Raw genomic sequence first — 21986 nt, 5'->3', positions numbered from 1 at the left:
GGGCTGTTGGTAAATGTTTAAGACAACAAACTATAAACCTTCCAAGACCAGCTCCAGCATGAGAACAACAACCAAGCATTAAATGGTTCCTTCTGTGGGATTTAGTGGCTTTGTCTCTATGGTCTAACTCCATGTGCTGTGCCTTAGTCACTGCGTTTAGCTTTTCACTCATGAAACACAAGGTGCGACCTACCCTCCTTCACTGTTTGTTCTACATCCTTCCGTGAACCCACCAAACCAGTTTGTATTGTTCTGCTCGAATTCCTTCATAAACCCTTGTTTCTACAGTATATTCTTTGGTTTGAGAGGGTGTTCCCTCTCGAGTCAGTCTCTCCCCCCTCTTCAATACCACCATTCATACCATGTTCTGTTAAAACCTTTCTCAGCTCCAGCTGGTGTCATAGTGTGTCCATCCTTCAGGTGGGGCCAAAAATACCCTGCGTCCACGTGACAGGAAGCTGACCACACCCCTGTAACCCGAGCGAGGAACCCCTGATTTCAAGTCATCCATCACCCCTAAGTTACGGGCCACGATCTTGAAATTGTCCCGGCTGGAATATTGCACTCGGAATGGACCCGTTCCTCTTAAACGGCCCCCCTGTTGGAGATCCTCGATCTTAACTAGTGGGGCGCTGTAAACCTCCTTTACAAAGTTCTCATTGTATTTCTCCCTAACTAAATAAGACAAATCCTGTTTGGTGAAAGGCACAAATTCAGTGTTGAGTTTAATGTAGCGTAAGTACTGGTCGAAAAACTGTCCCAAACTGACACCCTTGCGGCCGAAGGTTATAGTCCTGGAGATCTCCGGTCGGATGCAAGAGCGATCCTTTCGCTGGTCCGGTGAACGCATCCAATCGTCCCAGAATGCAGCAGGCCATTTGGGTTCCAGCTCCGCCCACATGTCCTTCAAAAGCATCCAGCCCAGCCCGGGGAAGAAGTCTGTTCTGTACAGGAGGTCAGCCTTTCCCGGGTCCACCAGCCCATCTCTGCCGTTGTCGTTCCAGGCAGACACACACCACAGGGTTGGGTCAGAGCGCAGGATGGGGTACAGGGCGCGGAAGTACTCAAAGAAATCTGGGGCCACCTGGATGGGAGAGAAAATAGTTATATGAGACACAGCTTAGAGGAGAACGTATTAGTTAGTAGCATTGTTTAGAGCCACTATTGTCAAAGTGGGGTACACGTACCCCCAGGGGTACATGGATCGATCTAGGGGGTACGCAAAATAAATCTGTGATTTATCTTCCCCAAACAGTCCTGTTGAATAGCCGACTGCAGTCTCAGTACCAAAAATAAATGCATGCACCCTATCCAACAGAATAATATTATCACAATGTCTAATATGTAAGGGATATGACTTGGGAATGCTAAAATGAGAATATGCAAACACTGTATGAGAGTGCCGAACAGTCACATTAGAGCACATTTCCAGTGAAATTCATCCCTCTCACTCTAAACATGTTTGATTTACAGAGCAAAGTCTATCCCAGAAGCTGGTTACTCATAGCGACAACTGTTGTTTTGGATTTCCTGTAAGTCACAGTTTCCTGGCCATTTGTTCACCCAGCTGGCTACTTCGCTTGGTCTGATTTGATGGGGGACTGGAGGCTTAGAGGTTCCTCACAAGCTCTCTTCTAGTTAGTGCCAACATGGTTAATCCACTAATCAGTTAAATGTGCTAATCTGAGAGTGCAAACTAGGATTACAGCCGTCCACTGAGATAGACTTAGGTCTTAAAACACATCCTCTGTCGTATGCATCACACTCTCTCTCCCCCCTGGCCTCCTTGAATGGCATCACCTACACTACAGACCAGTTGAGTTATGCCAGTTTAATATGACAGATGTTTATAACAGTACCTCGCAACCACTCTGACTGGGTAGTACTGGGCCTCCACAGCACAAACACTGAAAGATCCCATGTATATATCTGGTAGCTGGAGGCCTGTATCACACTAGACTGTGATTACAGAGGTAGAACAGGCTACAGTAGTTCTGAGCCAACTTTATTTTATTTTTTTTACATCGAGAGGCTATAAAAAGAAAATATTCATTGGAAGGGAAAGGACAATGTTTCCAGTTATGCCATGAACATACCGTTCAAATGTGAAACATTACAGGATCAAGTCTGGTCATCATTATCGTGAATTTGAATATCGGCCAGAAGTAATTACACCTTCCCTATCAAAGCCCCATTTACATTTCAATCTATGGAAAGTGCTGAGCAAGCAGAGAATACATCTTTTGCCATTGGTTCCGTTTAAGACGAGCTGCAAGCACTTAAGGTTCTGTTGAGGGCACAGGGATCGTTAGTGCCTTTATAGAAATTAAGCCACTGGGATTATGCCAACTGGTGCTGGACTGCATCTTCAACCTTGAAACTAAAAATCCGTGTTTAATTCCTCCTCCTCGGACCTCTCCACCCCCTAATACTCAACATTAACTGTACTTGAGAAAAAAAAGGGTTTCTTCCTTTCTCTAGCACTGTGACTGCCGATGGCATTTGCTCTTATCTAAGGTTTTACTTAACATGACTGATGGATAGTTGATTCACTTACTTAGACAAATGTACTTATTGTAAGCTGCTTTGGATAAAAGCGTGCTAAATTATTTAAAATGTAATTCCTCTGTACCCTTTAGACAGTCACTAGAACATCTACATAGAGCACTAGAACATCTAGTGACACTTTTATCAATGCCTACATTACCTGGAGAAGTTTTACACATTTTATGAATTACAGTTACTCTACACACACACACAAATACACACACGCACTTACCTCCAAGTCGTCTTCCACAATGACCACAGTGGAGTGTGAGAGGGTGTTGAACACCTGGTTGAGGGCCCACCGGTAGTGTCTGGCAATCTTGTAGTAGCCCTGGAACTTCCTGTGCTGTGGCTGCACTGGGATGTCTCCCAGGTCTGGTTGGCGGATGTGGGTCACCTGACTGCCATATGAGCCAATCACGCGGGCTGTCTCAGAATGGCCGCAGTCCTGACTAACAATGATTGGGTGAAGTTCAGCAGAGGGGCGATACTGTATCAATTTGTCAAGACATCTCTTCACTGTCACTCTGTCACAAGCAATAACCAAGATGGGAATGACAACATGAGGGCTGGCGACAGTAACCTCCATTGGGTTGTTGCCAGTAGTGAGTTCTTTGATATCACTGGCCAGTTCATTGTCTAGTTTAGGGTCTGGAACGGGTGTAACAATCAATTTCTGTGTAACTTTAAGTTGACTTTGGTCCTTGTTATCTAAACTGTCTTTTGGAGGTAATAGAGGCAACTGCGGTGGTTGTTTCTGGTCCTCCTCGACTTTCTTGTCTTCTTTCGCACCATCTGTTTCTCTTTTTCCAACCTCTTTCCGTCGTTCCCATAGTGACCTGTGACTCTGGATCTGCTTGAGGAGTTTCTTCTGGGTCTCAAGTTCAGATTCAACCTCCTCTGCCAATCGGATCACTTCTCCGGCTAGATTAGCCCCACCCCCGTTTCCATTTGCCACTCCCCACTCTTCCTTGCCTCCTGGTTCAGCACCTCCACCCTCTCCGATTCGACCAATAGGAGGCCGCCCCCGGAGAAAAAGGAGAAGCAAGGCATTCCAGACGACAAATAGGAAAGCTCCACACAAGATAAGGGAACCTTTCTTGCGAACCATGGCCCAATGACACCAGAAGAGGGAATGAAGTGAGGAATAGTGACTACAGTCAGGGACAAGGTGTTGATTCAAGACAGTATCCCAATCACAGAGATAAAACAAAGGGGGAGATGTCCAATAAGAGAGGTCTGATCACATCCTTACTGTTATGAAATATAGGTAGGTGCTCATCCTATCATAGAGTGTTTTGAATAACATGACAGGGTGACGTTGAACCTACCAGAGACATAGAGAAGGGAAATGTATTCACTTAATGTTTTGCATGGGTGCCCTGTCTTTGTATTGGGTGCCAAAATGACAGTTGAGGCAGGAAGAAATTTAGAAAAGCAGGAAAGTTAACGAAGGGGGAGATGCGAGTATGGATAAATTAGCAATGCGAGAACTAGGATAACTTCAGGGTAGAGGGAATCAGAATCCTTGGTGTCATCCTTCTGCCATCATCCTAAAAGAGAAAGAGAGAGAGAGAGAAAAGGAAGGGTCTAATGAGTTCAGATCAGCACATTTCAATGTTTGCAGTTGGGGAAACAAAGGTTATAGAAATCAATCACAGCTTGCACACCACACGTTTCTGATTCGGAGCTATACCTCACAGCCATGTGATTTGCTGAAATCAAATAATAACAAATACTTTACTCAGTAAATTCACCAATTCAAGCCAGGTTTGAGTCATTGTTATTCCAGGCTTATGTGCGCTGTGCACAACAGCCTGGGGACGAGGTTATGCATTTCAGGATGAAATAGTCGTGTGCCTGTATGTGCATCAATCTATGAAGTACCAGTTTTGTGAGTCTGAATCAAGCTGTCATGTGCTGCTCAGGAATGCATTACCGTCCATGCACAGATGACTTAAATACCATGCATTTAGGCCTGTCTATCACAGTGCAGGAAGAACAGAAAGTCCTGTCAGCAGTTGGGGAGAGACCACACTGACAACAAAGTCTGACATTTCACTTTTAAAACCATCAACGGCCAGGATAGCGTCTATATTAAGGATATGTTTATACACTATTAACCCACAATAACTCTTAGATCACAGGACTCCGGCCGTTGAATTGCTAAAAAAACAGCTAGGGGTTAGGTCTTTCTCCTACAACAGCCTGCCACTCAGTGTTTGGCCATCAGACTCTCATTGTTTAAATCTAGGTTAAAAACCCACCTTTTCAGCCTTTAGCTATGATTAGTGACACACTACCTATTATTGTTTCATTCATCTATTGTCATTCCACACTTCTACTAGTTCCACACTAATTAGGTGGGCTTGCTTAACCAACTATAATCACACTCAACCAACCAACCCTCTACCCACTCCACTGAACTACCCCAGGTCGATCCTATCTAACCTTCTTTCTATCTAACCCTTACCTAGCATCATCCTTTCTTCCTTTCACCAGTCACTATTGCTTCACTCAGTATAACCCACACTGGTTAACGTCTTAATTGTTTTGATCTTTCTATACCTCCCCTCTCTCATCAACCCATCCTCTCTTTCATTTATCCATTCATCCATCCAATCAACCAACCAACCAACCTATCTCACTTTCTTTCAACTACCCAGAAAATCTTCATTAACCCTGATAAAAGCTTAGTGATACCCATTCAACTTTTTTAACTATTAAGGTTTTTGTAACTCCAAAAACTCTCATCCGGTTAACCAACCAATTCTACCAGTCTCAACCACTCAACCAACCAACTCTCTACCCACTCCACTGAAGTATCCCTGGCTAATCCTATCTATCTATCTATCAAACCAACCAACAGACCAACTAACCATTGATCCATCCTCAACCACTAAACCAACCAACCCTCTGCCCACTCCACTGAACTACCCCAGGCTTATCCTATCTATCTATCTATCTATCCTTTCAACTACCTGGCATCATCCTTTCTTCTATTCATCAGTCACTACAGCTTCAGTCAGTATAAACCATACTGATTAACCTCTTCATTGTTTTGGGTAAAAGGCTAACTTTGATCTTCTAGGAGTCTTAGTTTTATCCCATTATAGCTGAGAATCTCTACTCTAACCTTGTAGTAATTGTTTGATTTCAAGTCGAAACTTTTGGAGTTTGGAAAGAGGAAGGCCAAATGCTTCCTCTTTCCAATACTTATGGAGGGCACAGTAGTACTGATACTGATCCCAGCGTCAGGGGAAAGTCCCCAAATCACCAAGTGTCTGCGTGTGCGCATGTACAAAATGCGCATGTACAAAATGTGCATGTACAAAATTTGCATGTACAAAAATATGTTCCAACCCGCCACTTAACTATGATCTTCAGGGTGTCACTCCAAAACAACATAATTTTAAAGGTTAGTTTCTATGATACTAAAATACGACTCTGCAAGCCCACAAAGTTTCTTCTGGATTTATTTTTTCTAGTTCGTGGACTTGCTTCAGTCCCCCCCCCCCCCCCCAATACATCCCCCTGATCTAGGGTCCAACCATCATGGAGGTGATCTAAATGGAAGAATAAGATATTACTAAGACATAGCCTAGAGCTAGGCTCAACCATATAGAACTGTTATGGGCTAAACATGCTAGAAATAGGCTACCTCAATTGATGCAAATACTCAATTGTGAAATGTTTTTTCAAGCTTATAGAGCAAGTCAGCTTGGAATCTAGCCTACTACTTTTGCAACAGCTGGACATGCTGGAATAGCTACTTTCTCAACGACTGAAAATGTGCTGAAATGACAAAGTCCAATTCCCTAAAACAGAAACCAAAGTAAACATGGGCGTAAATGCACGACACAGTGTAACGTCCTCCTGACCCTATCCTAATCAGCACATTGAAATTCTCTTCAATAATATTTTCCTGTAGGCAAAGCAGGGATCTGCTGTCTATACTGAGAGGATATACAAATTGTGGGAATAAGGAGCGAAGAGATGAAAAAGAGGGAGGGGCCGGTTAAACACTGAATTTGACAGTTAAGATATTGTGTTGACAGAAGAAGAAGGAGCAGAAAGTGAGTGATTAGGTAGGGTTGTGAGAAGAAGGTCAATGTATCCTCTACTGGAGATTTTCAACAAGAGAGGTGTCTAAACCAATTACAGGTGATAAATATAGGCTAACAATAATCTTGTAAGCATGGTCGTCAGAATACTAAGTAGCCTGCTCACTATCTGCTTAGAGAAAAGGTTCCGTCTGACCAGTATTGTTCTTCTGTTCCAGTTTATCAACTGTACTCCAACATGCACACGGTATTAAAATGAGCCAAACCAGCCGAACCGGTACTTTGAACTGTGAAGAAATGATGGATAGTCTCATTGTTATTAGGCCGATTGCATCTTAAACTGAGTGCTCAAAAATGAATAAATAGATTTATAGATATCTACGAGGGTTGGGCGATATCCCTATTTTCGTAGTCACGACATTACTTGGGAAAATATCATGATATAGGATAATACTGTATCGTTCATTGCTGAAGTACAATGGAGACATACCAGTATGAGCAAAAATGACTGAACTGCAGAACATGTGTGGGTGTATGGGTGGTGTTGTAAATAGTCCGGTGAAACAAAGACACGTTTTCAATGCTAGATGTGCTTTGCCCTGCACATATCTAGTGTTTTAAGCACTTTTACAGACTATTGTCAATAAGAGAATAATATCACAATATGCTCCAAATATTATGATGTGCTCCAAATATCACAATATTCGAACATTTCTAATATCGGGCCAACTCAAGATGTTAAACTCTTCCCAATAAATCTGTGCAAATGGAACACCAAAATGCAGTCTAGCCTGAACTTGCTGACACACACAAAGGGTTAAAATTACATCAGGAACACATGGCTTTAGTTCACACACTCACAGGGAAAGATTGCAACACAGGAAAGTTTTATGACAGAGAGGGAAGAAAGCTGTTCATCAGAGGGAGGAAAAGGGAAAGAGAAGAAAAGAGGGCAGAAGTTTTAGGGTATGAGGGGAAAACACAACAGAGTGGAAGACAGAGGAATCAAAGCTAGAAATCAAAAGCTACTTGACAACACTGCAAGAATGACAAATACAAGAATCATTTAACAAAATGAGCAAGAACCATTCTACAGTACCTGAACAGACAGATCTCCCAGTCTTTGCCTTTCAACACCACAGAGTTTAAAAGCAAGGGCAGAATGAGAAAGAAAAGGGGAGGGAGAGCAGAAAGAGTGGGAGGGATTTGTTGCTGCTCTCTGTCACACACAGACACACACACACACACACACATAGACACACACACACACACAGAGAGAGAGCCAGCCAGTTGAAACCCCATATCCCCCCTCTCCCTCCCCCCTCTCAGTGCGTGTAAGTACCTGGTAGGATAATTCACATGAAACAGGGGGTCGAAGTTCAACAAAAGACTTGATATAAAACTAAACAAAAGTGCCGTCAGAGAAGAAAACACTGAAGAACTGAATAGAGTCAACAGTGTTTCATTGTGTGCCAACTGGCTACTTTGTTTTGGCAGCCAGACATTGTAACAAACCAGCCAGGATCTCAGAAAAAAATTCCTAAATGTCTGTGGTTTGTACTACAGCTTTAGATGGCAGCAGCTTTAGTCCACCAGCTAGCGAATGCAATTTTGCTAGTGGCAGTGCATGAGGCGATTGCATGAGGCGATTGCATGGGGCAGCATGATCAGATTCTTATAGAAGATAGCCTGAAGCCTCAGTTCAGTACAACGGACTGGGTCTGCTGCAAATGATACACAATTGATGTAGCTATATAGCTAACACCCGCTAACTAGAAACCACATCAACAATCTGATTATGATATTCTTTGAAATATTGCAACCTCGTCATCTTCATACGACCAAACTGTCCCGTATGGCTAAACAAAAATCCAATGTCAGCTCTAAAGACACGTAACGCTATCTTGCCAGCACTGCCCTAATGCACATGTTAAATCTCTATTATCTCACCTTTTCATTTCCCACTGCAGGACGTGTTTCTTGCAATCTGGAAATACAGTTTGGATGTTGATGATTCTCAGAGAGATCGTCTATAGTCTCACTTGTTGTATTCCTTTCCCTCTGCCCCTCACCGGTGTCAGTAGCTCTCTGTATGTCCACCCCTCGCTCCCATTTCCCCTATTTCACCCCTCACTACCTTGGATCCGCCATTTAGATGTGTTCAATTCTTTGTATCGTCATGGGCATTCTCAAAGATGAATTTGCGCTAAACATCACCCTTTCACCACTGTTCTGCACCAATTCCCCTCAAGCCAGTGTCTGTGTATCACTGCCTGTACTCTAACGGTATTTTTCATTTGACACCGCTGAATGTACTGTCTCCATACTCCACTTCCGGATTGAGTCATTAAGCAAGGCCAGCCCCTAACCCCTACTCCCCCCCTCTCCTCCTCCTCCTCCTCCTCCTCCTCTCTACAATTTACCCTAGCAACAAAGTTCCTTGACAACCGTCGTGAGGCGGTGGCGCAGAGAAATTGGCAATATCGAAAATGTCTAGTTGACCATAAGCAACTTATCAAAATGTGTCACTGCACAGCTGAACTAACCCAGCGTGATCCTTCCTTCCTTGTCAGTGCCAGCTGGTCCTCGCCCTGCGCAGTCTATCCTCTTTTTCCCCCCTCTTCTCTTGCTGATTGGCTCCGCCCCTGGGTTCATTGATAGAGTTGACGTGTTGACTAGACATGAAACCAGAAGCTTTGAACGTCACTTGGTGAATACTGCCTGTTGCTGATGCTTACCAATAACCTTGAATGATGGCATCTCCATGGTATAGTGGCCCTTCAAGTCTCCTTTCTTCCTTCCTTCCTTCCATCAGCATTGATAGTAGGCTACGTTATTGTAGGATGCAAGCGACTTCCAAGCAGGCATCCTCATATGGCTTTCCTCTGTGCTTATAGGTTGGTGCAGGTGGAAAAAAAGGAAACAAGGAGAGGGAGCCGCTTAAAACTTTTGAGATGGATCCCAAGACCCACCAGTACAATCACTCCCAGAATGTAATAAGATATCTAGGAATGAAATCTTATGGACACTTACACAAAATATGGTTTATGAATAATTTATTTTACATTCATGTTATGTGAAGCTTGATTGGGTCACTGGATGTAGATGCAGGACTGTTCTAGAGCAAAATGAGTTCAATGGCAAATAGTGGTCCATCCGCTCGATCAATTCCAGACACAGAGTTGAAACCCGGCAATGAATCAATCGCAGGGGGAGGTCATCAGCTCGCTCTGTGACGTTCTCTCCTTTAGCTGCAGCTGTTGTTGTCAATGTCCCTGTAATGTCAACAGCTGGTCCTCAATGTTCTTCAACTCCTGCTCCAAGGCTGAGATCTAAATAGTCGATCCGAGAGAGAGAGGAAGGAGAAAAACAATTGCAATAACAGTACAATCAAAAATGCGAGTGCTCCCAAAAGACCCACTTCGTCAGTGTTCCACAATGGCCTGCCATTGCTCCAGTTCATGTCAAAACTGTTCACCACAAAAAAGCAATTGTGTGGTCGTTGTAATGCATGGAATGGAATGAGGAATGGTGTCAAACCATTTGATAGCGTTCCTCATTCCATTCCATGCATTACAATGAGCCTCTCTTCCGATTTCTGCCTCCACCAGCTTCCACTGCATACCACTCATGCCAGAGCTCATTCTGTTGTATTGGTCACTGCTCTGTTTATCAGTCTTTGATACATACTCTAGTAGGGAGGCTGGTGGAGGTAGAAATTGGAGGAGAGGCTCATTGTAATGCATGGAATGGAATGAGGAATGTTATCAAATGGTTACAATGAGCCCGTCCTCCAATTTCTACTTCCACCAGCCTCCCCTGATACTCTAAACTCTAGCCTACTCTCCTCCCTGGCCATTTTTCCTCCCCCAACTATTTCTCACCTTGTTCTGTGTCCCCAGCCTCACATGTTCTGGAACCTTCTCTTCATAGTTTAGTACTCTGGTTCGAGAGAGAGACTGTTCAAGCTTCGAGAGGAGCCTCTCTTTGCGTTGGGAGAGGCGGAGGTTCTCTTTGTCCACATTCCCGCCGCCCTTGACAAGTAAATCAAGCCAACAGAAAAATGGAAGACAACAACAGCTTACTGTGATGCCATATTGCACTACAGACGACCAACAATACATAAAAATATATAACAAAAGTAATGAAACTATAATACATAGAGTTAATGCGGTGTGTAATGTGTATATAACCTGTGTGCAGGTATGTGCTCAAATAAGGGATGCCGTTTACCTGAACGTTGAGGTGTAATTGACAAGAGTGGTCTACCACACCCACAGCACTGCCTTTAGGGGGAGGGGGAGCAGGAGGGTAGGAGGGGGAGGCATTGCTCTCCTGAGGGCAGTAGAGGTGGAGGTTGGAAATGCGGCCCAGGGCCAGAACAGCCGAGCCAAAGTGCTGGAGGGTCTGTGCCTGGCTGGGTGAACACACCGCCCACACTGGAACACATGGGCTTCCATCAGAGTTTCTCACTCGTGTGCAACGCAGCTATATTACACAATCCTACAGTACAGTATATATTGGTCACATGTCAAAATTCTAAATGTTTCAGATCTCTACTCTGTGTGTGATAGCCTGTGGGTGAGCTTCTTTGGAGTGAATGCTGGAGCTGAATTCTGCTTAGAGACAAAGTAGAGTCACTCCAGTTCAGGCAAATTACTTACTGTCAGGCTTTTCCTTGGTCATGCCACACCGGGCCCGGAGGGACCTGGCCACTCTGACCACTTCCTGTACCAGAATGAAATCTGCTTCCTCTTGGGGGAAATGCCAGTGTGCCTGACAGCATAGAAGAATCCCAATCAGAGGTAAAACAATTCAAGGAAGGAGGTAGAGTGCCAGAACAAAGAATGGACTAAACCAACAACCAGTGTGTTTGTCTGCACCCACTATCATTCCACAAGCCATATAAGTTCACAATGAGTCTGTAGAGACAGTCAGTCTACAGATAGGTCCCAAGTGGTCCTCTGTGGCTCAGTCGATAGAGCATGGCGCTAACAACGCTTAGGTTGTGGGTTTGATTCCTGTTGGGACCATATATACTGAAATGTATGCACTCACTGCAGTGTAAGTCGCTTTGGATAAAAGCGTCAGCTAAATGATATATATAAGTCAGGTTTTAGAGTGAAGTGTGTGTGTGTGTGTGTGTGTGCATGCGTGTCACACGGTATCAGTTCCTTACCATTTGGAAGGACTGTGGGTAGGGCTGCACGCATAAGCTGGCCGTGGCCTTATCTCCACTACCTCTGAGTGGGTAGAGCCTCTGCCACAGCTCCTCTGTGAGGAAGGGCATGAAGGGGGAGAGGAGGGCGAGAGAGACTGACACACAGTGATAGAGCACGCTCCTGGCCACCTGCCTCTGGCTCTCACTGTGCTCTGTGCTGATCTGGCCCTCTGCCCCAGAGTCCTGCTGGCTCAGCACTGGCTTGATGCACTCCTACACCACAGAGAGAGACAGAGCGAGAGAGAGACAGAGAGAGAGAGAGAGAAAAAGAGACAGGGGGGAGAGAGACAGACAGAGAGAGGGGGCGAGAGGGAAAAAAAAGAGAGAAAGAGAACGAGAGAGAAAGAGAAACGAGACAGAAAGAGCAAGAGCCAGACATAGGAGTGATTAGTTGTCGAATGGGCTGATTAAACACCGTTTAGAGTCTTCATTTCATGTTTTTATAGCAGCTCCGACTCAGATTCGTGGACGCCTTTCACAGCACCATGGGCCTTTCACAGCACTATGGGCCTTTCACAGCACAATGGGCCGTGAGGGATCCTCACCAGATAGGTGTCACAGAGGCTGTGCACCCAGAAAGAGTGCAGGGCGGAGGTGACAGAGTGGAGCTCGTAGGTCCCAAAGCCCTGCTCACACTGTCGAACCGTGCTGTAGAGTCGAGAGCACACCCACCGGTCCATGCTGCTCAGAGGAGAGGTCTGGAGAGAGAGGGAGGGAGAGAGGGGGGGGGGGCGAGAGAGACACACACAAATGAGAGAGAGAGAGAGAGAGAGAGACAGAGCAAGAAAATGTGTGGGTTACTCTACTACCTCATTTATTTCTGTGTGGTCAATATTTACATTATGGATTTCCAGCTAAACTGCCATTTTTAGCCTGAACAGAATAGTGAGAGAAATATGACAGCCAACAGATCAGTGAATGGGTAATTAAAATGAATATTCATATGTGTACTGTAGGCGTGTTACAGTACATCTCTGATCCATTACCTGGGCCAGTGTTCCCAGTTCAGCACCTCTGTCCCCCAGTACTCCCAGCGTAAAGCGCACTGTCTGCCACATCTTATTGCAGAAATGCCTACAGCTCAGCACCTGGGACACAGACAGACTGATGTCTTCTCCTGAGGGAAAGACAGACAGACACAAAATCATACTGACATACCGTAAGACACTGATATGCAGCATAAGCACTCAGTCATTGATACCATGTGCTGTAACTACTTTCACTGGAGAACCACGAGAGACTCTGTCTCTGAGCGAACTGCCATCTAAGTGAAACTATACAAGAGTGAAATAGAGTTTGACAAATAGACCTCTTCCTCAGATAAAGAGGGAGTGACGGATTCACTCACCCTGTGCCTTGTAAGAGCAGAGGGCGAAACGGAGAGCATCTGTCCCACACTCAGGGATCCCCTTAGGGAAGTCTTTACTCTACAGGGAGACATGAGAGAGGGATGTAATGAACATGCTCACTCAGAGGGAACTACCACAAATTACGGATGGGGATGGAGAGAGAGGGGGGGGGGGGGGGGGGGGGGCGGTGGCGGTGGTCAGACTGACCTGCGCTTCCATGGCAACTGTGATTTCTCTTGGGTCAAGGTTTCCCTCCTTCACTTTCTCTTGGAGCCTCTGAGGGGAGAGATAAAGAGAGGGAGGGAGAGAAAGAGAGCGAGAGCGAGAGCAAGAGAGAGAGCGAGAGAGAGAGAGAGAGAGCGAGAGAGAGAGAGAGAGAAAGTTGCTGATGTGGCATTTGCTTTTTAATCTGACTAAGTAAACACGAAGAGAGGTGGAGTATCTCCACAGGGCTGTTTGCGAAGCTCTGTCGCCAGTTCCACTGTAAAGTTCACTGCTGCATGGCGTCTACCCCTCTCTGTTGTTTTTACAGCCGGAACAAGATTATTAATTCCAGGGCGACAGTCAGTGTCCTTCCAGCACCCAGAGGATTTAGTGTTCTGATCTACCATGTGATAAATTACAGCTACTCATAAAAAGTAATATATGTCCCCCAGCTGGGCCTGCCACAGTACCTCCAGAGAGACGCCCGAAATGACGTCTAAAGGGTCGATGACATTTCCCAGAGATTTACTCATCTTCCTGCCATGTTTATCTCTCACCAGAGAATGCAAGAGCACCTAAAAGAGAGATAAGAGAGAGAGAGAGAGAGAGAGAGAGGGGGGGGGGGGAGGGGTGTGGGGGTGGGGGTGGGGGATAACAAGGGGTGACTCTTGTGATTCACAGTTTAAAGACACTGTTCATGTTGAGGTATATGTTTTGAGGTACCACACACTGTTCATGTTTTGAGGTACCACACACTGTTCATGTTTTGAGGTACCACACACTGTTCATGTTTTGAGGTATTACCTGCTTGAAGGGCAACTGTCCAGTCAGCTCTGTGCCAAGCATCACCATCCTGGCCACCCAGAAAAAGACAAGGTCACTTCCTGTCTCCAGAATGGTGTTGGGGTAGAACTGCTGCAGCTCACTTGTCTGTGGGCGCATATTTACGTACATTGGGGACAAGAGTAAGAGTAAGTGAATGTTATGGAATACTTCTTGGCATAGTTCCGGTTGTAGATGTAATGAGAGCCCTGAGCGAGACGTTGTTTGTTTAGAGTGACAACATCTGGAGAAGATGCTAAGTTACCTGCTGTGGCCAGCCCAACATGGCAAAGGGGAAGAGCCCCGAGGAGAACCAGGTGTCCAGCACATCAGGGTCTGGGAGAGAAGAGAGAAAGCGAATGTGAGGAAATATAAGCAAATAAACACGAATGTCAGTGTGCTTACGGAACGACGGTCATTCAAGTTCAGGCTTCAAAGGAATATTATTTTCCAAAATAAATGTTGTTACGATAGAGATCTGAACGTGATTTTGTTCCTGTGCCATTTATCTCCAGCGGTCTCTGGAAACAAACAACTTCATTCATTTATCTTCTGATCCTGTAAGTGACAGGGATGAATTGAGGCGAGTCACCCTGAGTCAGTGTGATGCTGTGAGACATCACTCCATATTTCATAGCTGCTCGCTGGCTGGCCTCCTCCTTGCTTCTGCCCCACACCCAGCGCTCCTGAGGGAAAACAGACACAGAATGAACAAACACCACTGGTTACATTACAGTAATAAGACACTCAAAATGCCAGGATTGGAGGTGTGGTAGTTCTGGTGAGAAACGTAACCCTGATTAAATTCTTAAATGAGAGATTAATTGAGATACTGTACAAACATTTCACTGAGCGATTGTTCAGTTTGGGGTATTCATAAATAGTGTTGCGTTTTCAGAGATTTCTCTCTCTTTAGGTTTGATGGGGGGGAATGACTTGTATGTCCAGGGGTAGAAAAATGGTCAATGTGATAGCTTTGCTGACTAAAGATAAGCCCCACCTCCTGCGACTTATCCGAATCTGGGAGAGCCACTCGATAGGCTGGAATCTGATGACCCCACCAAAGCTGTCTGGAAATGCACCAATCACTAACGCGGACAAAACAAACAGACACACATTGTTGAAATCACATAAGTCATTACAAGGAGTCTTTTATGACATCGCCGTAGTAGAATAAAGGGATTAAGGGCAACAGTTGGGCTGCTCTCCTAAAACACAGAGCCTGGTGCTTCTTAGCACTGACGTCAGGGCAGCAGTAAAAACACAAGCAAACCGGTTTGTTGCTTCAAATCTGTTTGATGCCATTGTTCGCATTTTTGGAATGCAGAAAAACACGGCCTTTAATTACCTGATGTTGGAGAGCCAGTTCTTCCATGTTTTGGTGTAGAAGCGGGGAATGATCTCCAACTCTCCATCCTCCACAGCCTGGGGGGGAGTCAATGCCATTCATTCCATACACGTAGTTCACATGCTCAATGACCCAGAGGCAAACTGACCTACATACAAATATTTACAATGAGAAACTCAAATTACCTGGACTGCTCTTTTGGCCATTTCTTCACAACGAACAAACCACTGCTTCTTTAACAATGGTTCGATTACATCCCCAGAGCGACTAAGGACAGAAGGAAAGAAGAAGAAGAACGAGAAACATTCAATTACTAGTTTAGGACAAAAAAGCTTCACCATCGTAACTGGGTGTGGCCTTCACTCTCTGGTGTCAGGATGGCAAAGGTAGGATGGGAAGAGAGACATTTTAGGATTTTGTTGTTGTTTAGTTCATATTGGTAACTGATCCATTTGTATTGTATACATGACTGGAAATTTACCCAGCAGGCACGATGATGTAACCTACATCTCACTACGGGACTATGGAACAATCAATCCCAAGTTAACCGGTTTCTGGTGGGGAATTATCTCAATCTCTTAAAAAAATTACTCCTCTTGGCCTACAATTATGAATGTGTGGATTTTTACACTGAAAACAATGTTTACACTAAACTGAAATTATATTAAATTGTTTTACATTTAAAAATGTTTTCTTTCTGAGTAAGAGGAATCATGTTTTTTTTTTTTTTTTTTTTTTCCTGTTATTTTATATGACTCCATTACATTGAATGTCAAGAGAGACCGACAGGACATACTGTGTGCATAAAAGTAGAGATAGAAATGGTTTCACTGAATATGTCTCCCTCTACCTGCAGACAGGTAAAGACATGGCGTGATCCTGCTTTCCTCTGAACATCTTCCTCTCAATAAGTGCGTCTATCACTCGTTCTCTGGCGTCAAAACGCTTCACTCCCTAGAAAGAGGAACATGAGAGAGAACCATTGACAGAGGAGAAAGATGAGTCATCAATTTCTGACATGTAGTGAAACACCAAAAGAATAACATCAGCCCAAAGACAACAACTGCTTTTGTAAAAGGTCATGTACCTCCAACCATTGGCCACAAAGAGGAGTCATTGTCCCATCTTCTCCAATCACAGTGAGGCGAGGAAGAGAGTGTCTCTGGGAGAGCAGGAAGTCAGTGTGGTCATGAGCTGGGGTCACTTTAACAGCCCCTGTGAAAAACAGACAGAGATAGAGAAAAAGAAAGAAGGAAGGAAAACAAATAAAGAAGGAACATCTTGCAGTGAGTGATTATAGGTTTGATTTTGATTACATCACACTAAAAACATGACCGGCTTTTATATGATGTATCTGACTACACAAAACACATTTTAACATTCTCCAATATCGCTATCCATGCCAATCCAGTAAGAGCAATAACGATGACAATCAACCTACCTGTGCCAAGCTCCATATCCACCGTAGTGTCAGTGACGATGGGTATGAGTCTGTCACTGAAGGGATGTCTGCAATGTTTACCATGAACTGCCTGGAGAAAAAAAAAAAATGTGAGTCAGCCAAAAGAGCATCCTCTAAACCCCACAAATGATGTGAAACATACTAGGGGGTACTAGTAAATCAGGATATATCTCCTGTATCTGTGAGCTACGAGATCTTATGGTCTCCGTGCGTACCTCAACACACTGGAAGTAAGTGGAGCTATTTTTAGTGATGTGTGTTCTTCTGTTTACAGCCCCCTTTTGTTTCTTTTTTAAAACCTTTATTTGTACAGAGGAGACACACTGAGACCAAGGCCTCTTTTGCAGGTGCACCCTGTCCACAATATTTACACAATAACAAAACAACACATACAAAATACAGTTAAATATGGAAATTAATACATCAAATAAAACCACAATATATTAGGAGAAACAATCACATCCTTCACCAAGGAGGTCCTCCTTGCGGTCTTGCACTCTGAAGTCCTCTATATTAAAGTCTACACCAGGGGGCAATACAATGGCATGAGCAGCCTAGGCTACTTGGTAAAGAGTGACAAGCTTTATATCAGTGGGGCATGTCCATTCATATCATCCCTGCTTAAACAAACATATTTCTATCATATTTGACAACATTAGCAAGCTCACTAATAAGCCTCCTTTTTGCAAAGCGAACATACACTGAAGCAAGAATCAGAAAAATAAAACTGCACCTGTAAGGGTAAAAATAGATTTATTTTTTGGGGTGAGTAATAGTTTAGGTTTGGTGTAATATCCAGCCCTCTGATTGGCTGTAATATCCAGCCCTCTGATTGGCTGTAATATTCAGCCCTCTGATTGGCTGTTAAATAATGCATGGAACAGAATAAAGAATGGTGTCAAACACGTTTCCATTCCATTCCATACATTCCAATGAACCCGTCCTCCGATTTCTACCTCCACAAGCCTCCCCCGATTTACTATAGTTGATGTTATCTTTTCTATGTTACTTGAACATTGTATTGAGACTGTTTCTGTGCCACAGTCAGTATGATACCAATCCACTGATTAAAGTCAATGCCTGTCTGTTTAATGGGTTGGAACTCAGTGATTGAAATTGAAAAATGTGATTGAAAAATGTTATTGATGCATATAGTTACAATACAAGCTTACAGTATATGGGATTGAAGGTCACTGCACATCTGTGAATGACCTGTGTGTGTGTGTGAGTGGATTTGTGTGTGTGTGTGTGTGTGTGTGTGTGTGTGTGTGTGCGTGTGCGTGGATTTGTATGTGTGTGTGTGTGTGCATGCGTGTGTGTGTGTGTGTGTGTGTGTGTGTGTGTGTGTGTGTGTGTGTGTGTGTGCGTGCGTGCGTGCGTGCATGTGTGTGTACAGTATACCAACCTGATATCGAGGATCATCAGGATGCACAGCGATGGCTACATCTCCCAGCATAGTCTCAGGACGTGTGGTCGACACCGCCACCTCTCCATCTGTCAACGAGCATGACAGACAGGAGACCCAGTATCACAGAGAGGACCAGACATACAATAGGGGTCGAATGACAGGTCAACCACAATCACTCACCCTGGCCTTCTATAGGGTACGCAAAGGTAACCATGGTCCCAAACTCCACCTTCTTCTGGTAGCCGGGGACAAACAACAAGGTCCGCCCAGAGAGCTGCTTGGAGTCAACCTACAAGACGACGTCAGACCATGAAATATAAGTCAATATCATTTAATATCTCATGTCTAGAAATGAAAGAAAATCACGTTCAACTCCAGAGCACAGGTGAGCACAAGGGGGGTCACCTGCTAGGTAGGGACTGAGCATCCTCACCTCTATATCGGAGATGGCAGACTCCAGAGCACAGCTCCAGTTGACCAAACCCTCAGACCGATAGATCAAACCAGAGTCACACAACCTCACAAAGGCCTCGGTCACAGCCCTGCTGTAGCCCTGAACACACACACAGAAACAGAAACACACACACACAGAAATGCAAGCACATACACACACACACACACAGAAATGCAAGCACATACACACACATACACACATACAAATGCAAGCACATACACACACACACACACACAGAAATGCAAGCACACATACACACACACACACACACACACACACACAAATAGAGGGGTGAGCAGGTGACATTACTGTCATAACATCAACATACTATCTCATTCTAAATGTTAATCAAGTGATCACAACATGTTACCGGGTCCATGGTGAAGCAGGCTCTGCTCCAGTCCAGTGATGCCCCAAGTGTCCTCAGCTGATGATAGATCTCATCTCCCTTGCTGGAGCACACAGGACACATACGAGACAATGTGATAATCTTCCATCATCTCACAAAAGTGTATATGATTTCTGTCATGACAGAGGAAAGCACTACCGTTGAGAGAGAGAGAGAGAGAGAGAGAGAGAGAGAGAGAGAGAGAGAGAGAGAGAGAGAGAGAGAGAGAAAGAGAGAGAGAGAGAGGAGAGAGAAAGAAAGAAAGAAAACTCACTCCTTCTTCCAGTTCCACACCTCCTGTAGAAACTCCTCCCGACTGAGGTCCTGTCTGCGTTTCCCTTGTTCCCTGAACAACCTCCTCTCCACCACAGTCTGAGGGAGACAGCAGAGAGTTGACATATACTTGTAATCATTCCCAGCTTCCTAACACGCTATGATGGAGCGTTTCACACACTGCTAAATATGACAACGGTGCTGCATCATCACTTTTATGGGAAATATGTGAAAGAGAATCTGGGTAGTCAGGTCAGGAAGAGAGGCATACCTGTGTAGCGATGCCAGCATGGTCACAGCCAGGTACCCAAAGCACTTTATAGCCCTGCATCCTCCGCCTGGCAGAGAGATCAATACACCCATATAGATCAAGTTTCCTCAACCAACTCCATTACACTATCATTAAATGTGTTTCAGTTCAGTCAACTGTCAAATGACCGGCACAATCTTGCATGGTGAATTTTCTCAAACCAAGTACTATTCACATGACAACCAAACAAAACACATCTGTATGTTTTTAGTTTTTTAGTTTTTTTTTAGGGCATTTCTGCTTTATTGGGACAGAGACAGTAGAGATTGACAGGAAGGATGGGTGAGAGAGAGGAGGGATGACATGCAAGATATGTCGGGGGTCGGAATCGAACCAGGAACCTTGCGATTACGTGGCATGCGCATTAGTGTGCTACGCCACCAAGCGCCCCAAAACACATCTGTATCCATGAGATTCCATATTAGTTCATCAAAAAATCATTACCAGCGAGCCAAAGCATCCTCTATGGCGACTGTAAGAGCATGCCCAAGGTGTAGGTTGCCAGTCACATTTGGTGGAGGGATACACAGGGAGAAGGAGTGATTCACCGCATGTGGGAGCCTGTCCTAAATCGTACCAAAAACAAACAGACTTTAGAATAGATAGAAGCATAAACACACAACGCATACGAGTATTACATCGTTATTACATCGTAAATTACACTTATTACTCTACGTCGTTGTTATCAAATCATTTGGGGAAACCATGGGTTAGTTTACAGCGTGTGGCTTGTGGTGTTTTATTCTCTTACGTGGTGCTCTGGGGTGAAGAATCCCTCTTTCTCCCACCATTGGTACCAGCTGGACTCCACATATTCAGGACTGTAGGAGGAAGGGAAGGGCAGGGTGGTGTCTACCAAAGACAAAGACAAAGACTGTTTATTGGCCATGCAATTAAATCACATCAATTGTTGGAATGTGGTAATTTTTGCACCCCCCCTCCCCCCGAGACAACACACACGCACTGCACCCCCGAATATTGCTTTAGAGAGGGAACCACAATGGAGTAGGCTCAGGCTGAACAAGACTGACGTCTAGGGTCATTCAAAATGTGGACATACTGTATACCAGAATGACAGTAATAGGGTCCAAGTCTGGAAAATACATTACCTTTCTTTTCCCCAGGAAGGGTGGAAGCACTGTACACTATCCTCTCTTTCTCACTCCATTTCATTCCTTCATCTTCAACATTCTATAAAGGGCATGGATCAATCTGGTCAACTGGCATGTTGAAAGTTTAGGAAATAAGTAAGCAAAGACATATGGGGTAGCATATGTCACAACCAGTCCATTGACATTGAGTCATTGCCACCTACATTTTGTTGACTGCTCAGTATGGCCTTCTCCCTCTCTCGCTTCCTCCTCTGTTTCTCTGCTTGGGTTCGAGAGGTTGTTTGAGACGAGGGGGAAGAAGGTGGTTTTACAGCATTGCGGGAACAGAACCTGCATGGCCAAGTCTCCCATATTCTGTGTACCCCTCTCTCTGCCACCCTCACAGAGAGGGCACAGGTGGGCCTCCACATCTTCTGCAAAACAAATAAAGAGGCTGGAGGTTGAATGTGAAGGAGAGGTAGAGAGATGTTGAATTCGCAGTTCTGAAAAAGTTATGAGAACGTCATTGCAAATCACTGAATGCCAGTGATGTCTCATTAATGTGCCAATGTCACTGTCACTGATTTCCTTCTTTGCAACTGTTAAATGCATTTTCAGGTCTATTGAAATGGATTAATCTAACAAATAGACAGCTAGACACAATAGAATACAATCTATTATCGAATAAATACATGTCCGAAAGAGATCTACGCATCTATTCTCTTACAGTAAGTTCTATATCATGTAAAGAGTGTAAATACCTTCAATTATGTGCTCGTGTGTGCAGACATGTTAGCTGCGACCTCTCAACTACGACCTGTTTAATTTGTGTTCCGTTTCTTTCTAAAATGTTCTGTTACGTTATCATACGATAGCGTTATGCCTAATTTAGAAGTGATAATCCGAACTAGATCTAGAGGTGTGATAATAATAATAATTATACTCCTTGAGCGACGCAAAATAGGGTGGTTCAGTTCAGTTTCGCAAGCAATGTTTCTCATCGGACTGTTTTGTTCGAAGTGCGACGGGAAGTGGTCCATCGAAG

General features: G+C 44.4%; 2 protein-coding genes across 2 annotated transcripts; both read right to left on the bottom strand.

Moving 5' to 3' along the window:
* Positions 1–382: 382 nt before the first annotated feature.
* On the bottom strand, positions 383–3658 carry mgat1b (alpha-1,3-mannosyl-glycoprotein 2-beta-N-acetylglucosaminyltransferase b; the record flags this gene model as incomplete). Its single annotated transcript, XM_083685046.1, has 2 exons — positions 383–1084; positions 2780–3658. The coding sequence occupies 2 exons, from the start codon at positions 3656–3658 to the stop codon at positions 383–385; spliced, it is 1581 nt and encodes a 526-aa protein (XP_083541172.1).
* A 5-nt stretch (positions 3659–3663) lies between these two features.
* On the bottom strand, positions 3664–21901 carry vars2 (valyl-tRNA synthetase 2, mitochondrial). Its single transcript, XM_083685304.1, has 32 exons — positions 21703–21901; positions 21166–21375; positions 20960–21041; positions 20602–20702; positions 20295–20416; positions 19812–19878; positions 19542–19639; positions 19250–19331; positions 18859–18978; positions 18606–18714; positions 18423–18511; positions 16997–17087; positions 16643–16770; positions 16406–16509; positions 15741–15822; positions 15556–15632; positions 15208–15295; positions 14800–14893; positions 14473–14543; positions 14190–14315; positions 13856–13960; positions 13389–13457; positions 13181–13259; positions 12819–12949; positions 12378–12530; positions 11791–12045; positions 11276–11387; positions 10845–11050; positions 10496–10645; positions 9645–9943; positions 9350–9496; positions 3664–4100 (listed from the first exon to the last, which is right to left on the bottom strand). The coding sequence occupies exons 2-30, from the start codon at positions 21370–21372 to the stop codon at positions 9878–9880; spliced, it is 3264 nt and encodes a 1087-aa protein (XP_083541430.1). The 5' UTR covers positions 21373–21375; positions 21703–21901; the 3' UTR covers positions 3664–4100; positions 9350–9496; positions 9645–9877.
* Between the last annotated feature and the right edge of the window lie 85 nt (positions 21902–21986).

Source organism: Argentina silus, assembly GCF_951799395.1.
Source record: "Argentina silus genome assembly, chromosome: 14".
In the NCBI taxonomy this organism is placed as follows: domain Eukaryota; kingdom Metazoa; phylum Chordata; class Actinopteri; order Argentiniformes; family Argentinidae; genus Argentina; species Argentina silus.
This window is presented reverse-complemented; position numbering and strand designations above follow the sequence as displayed.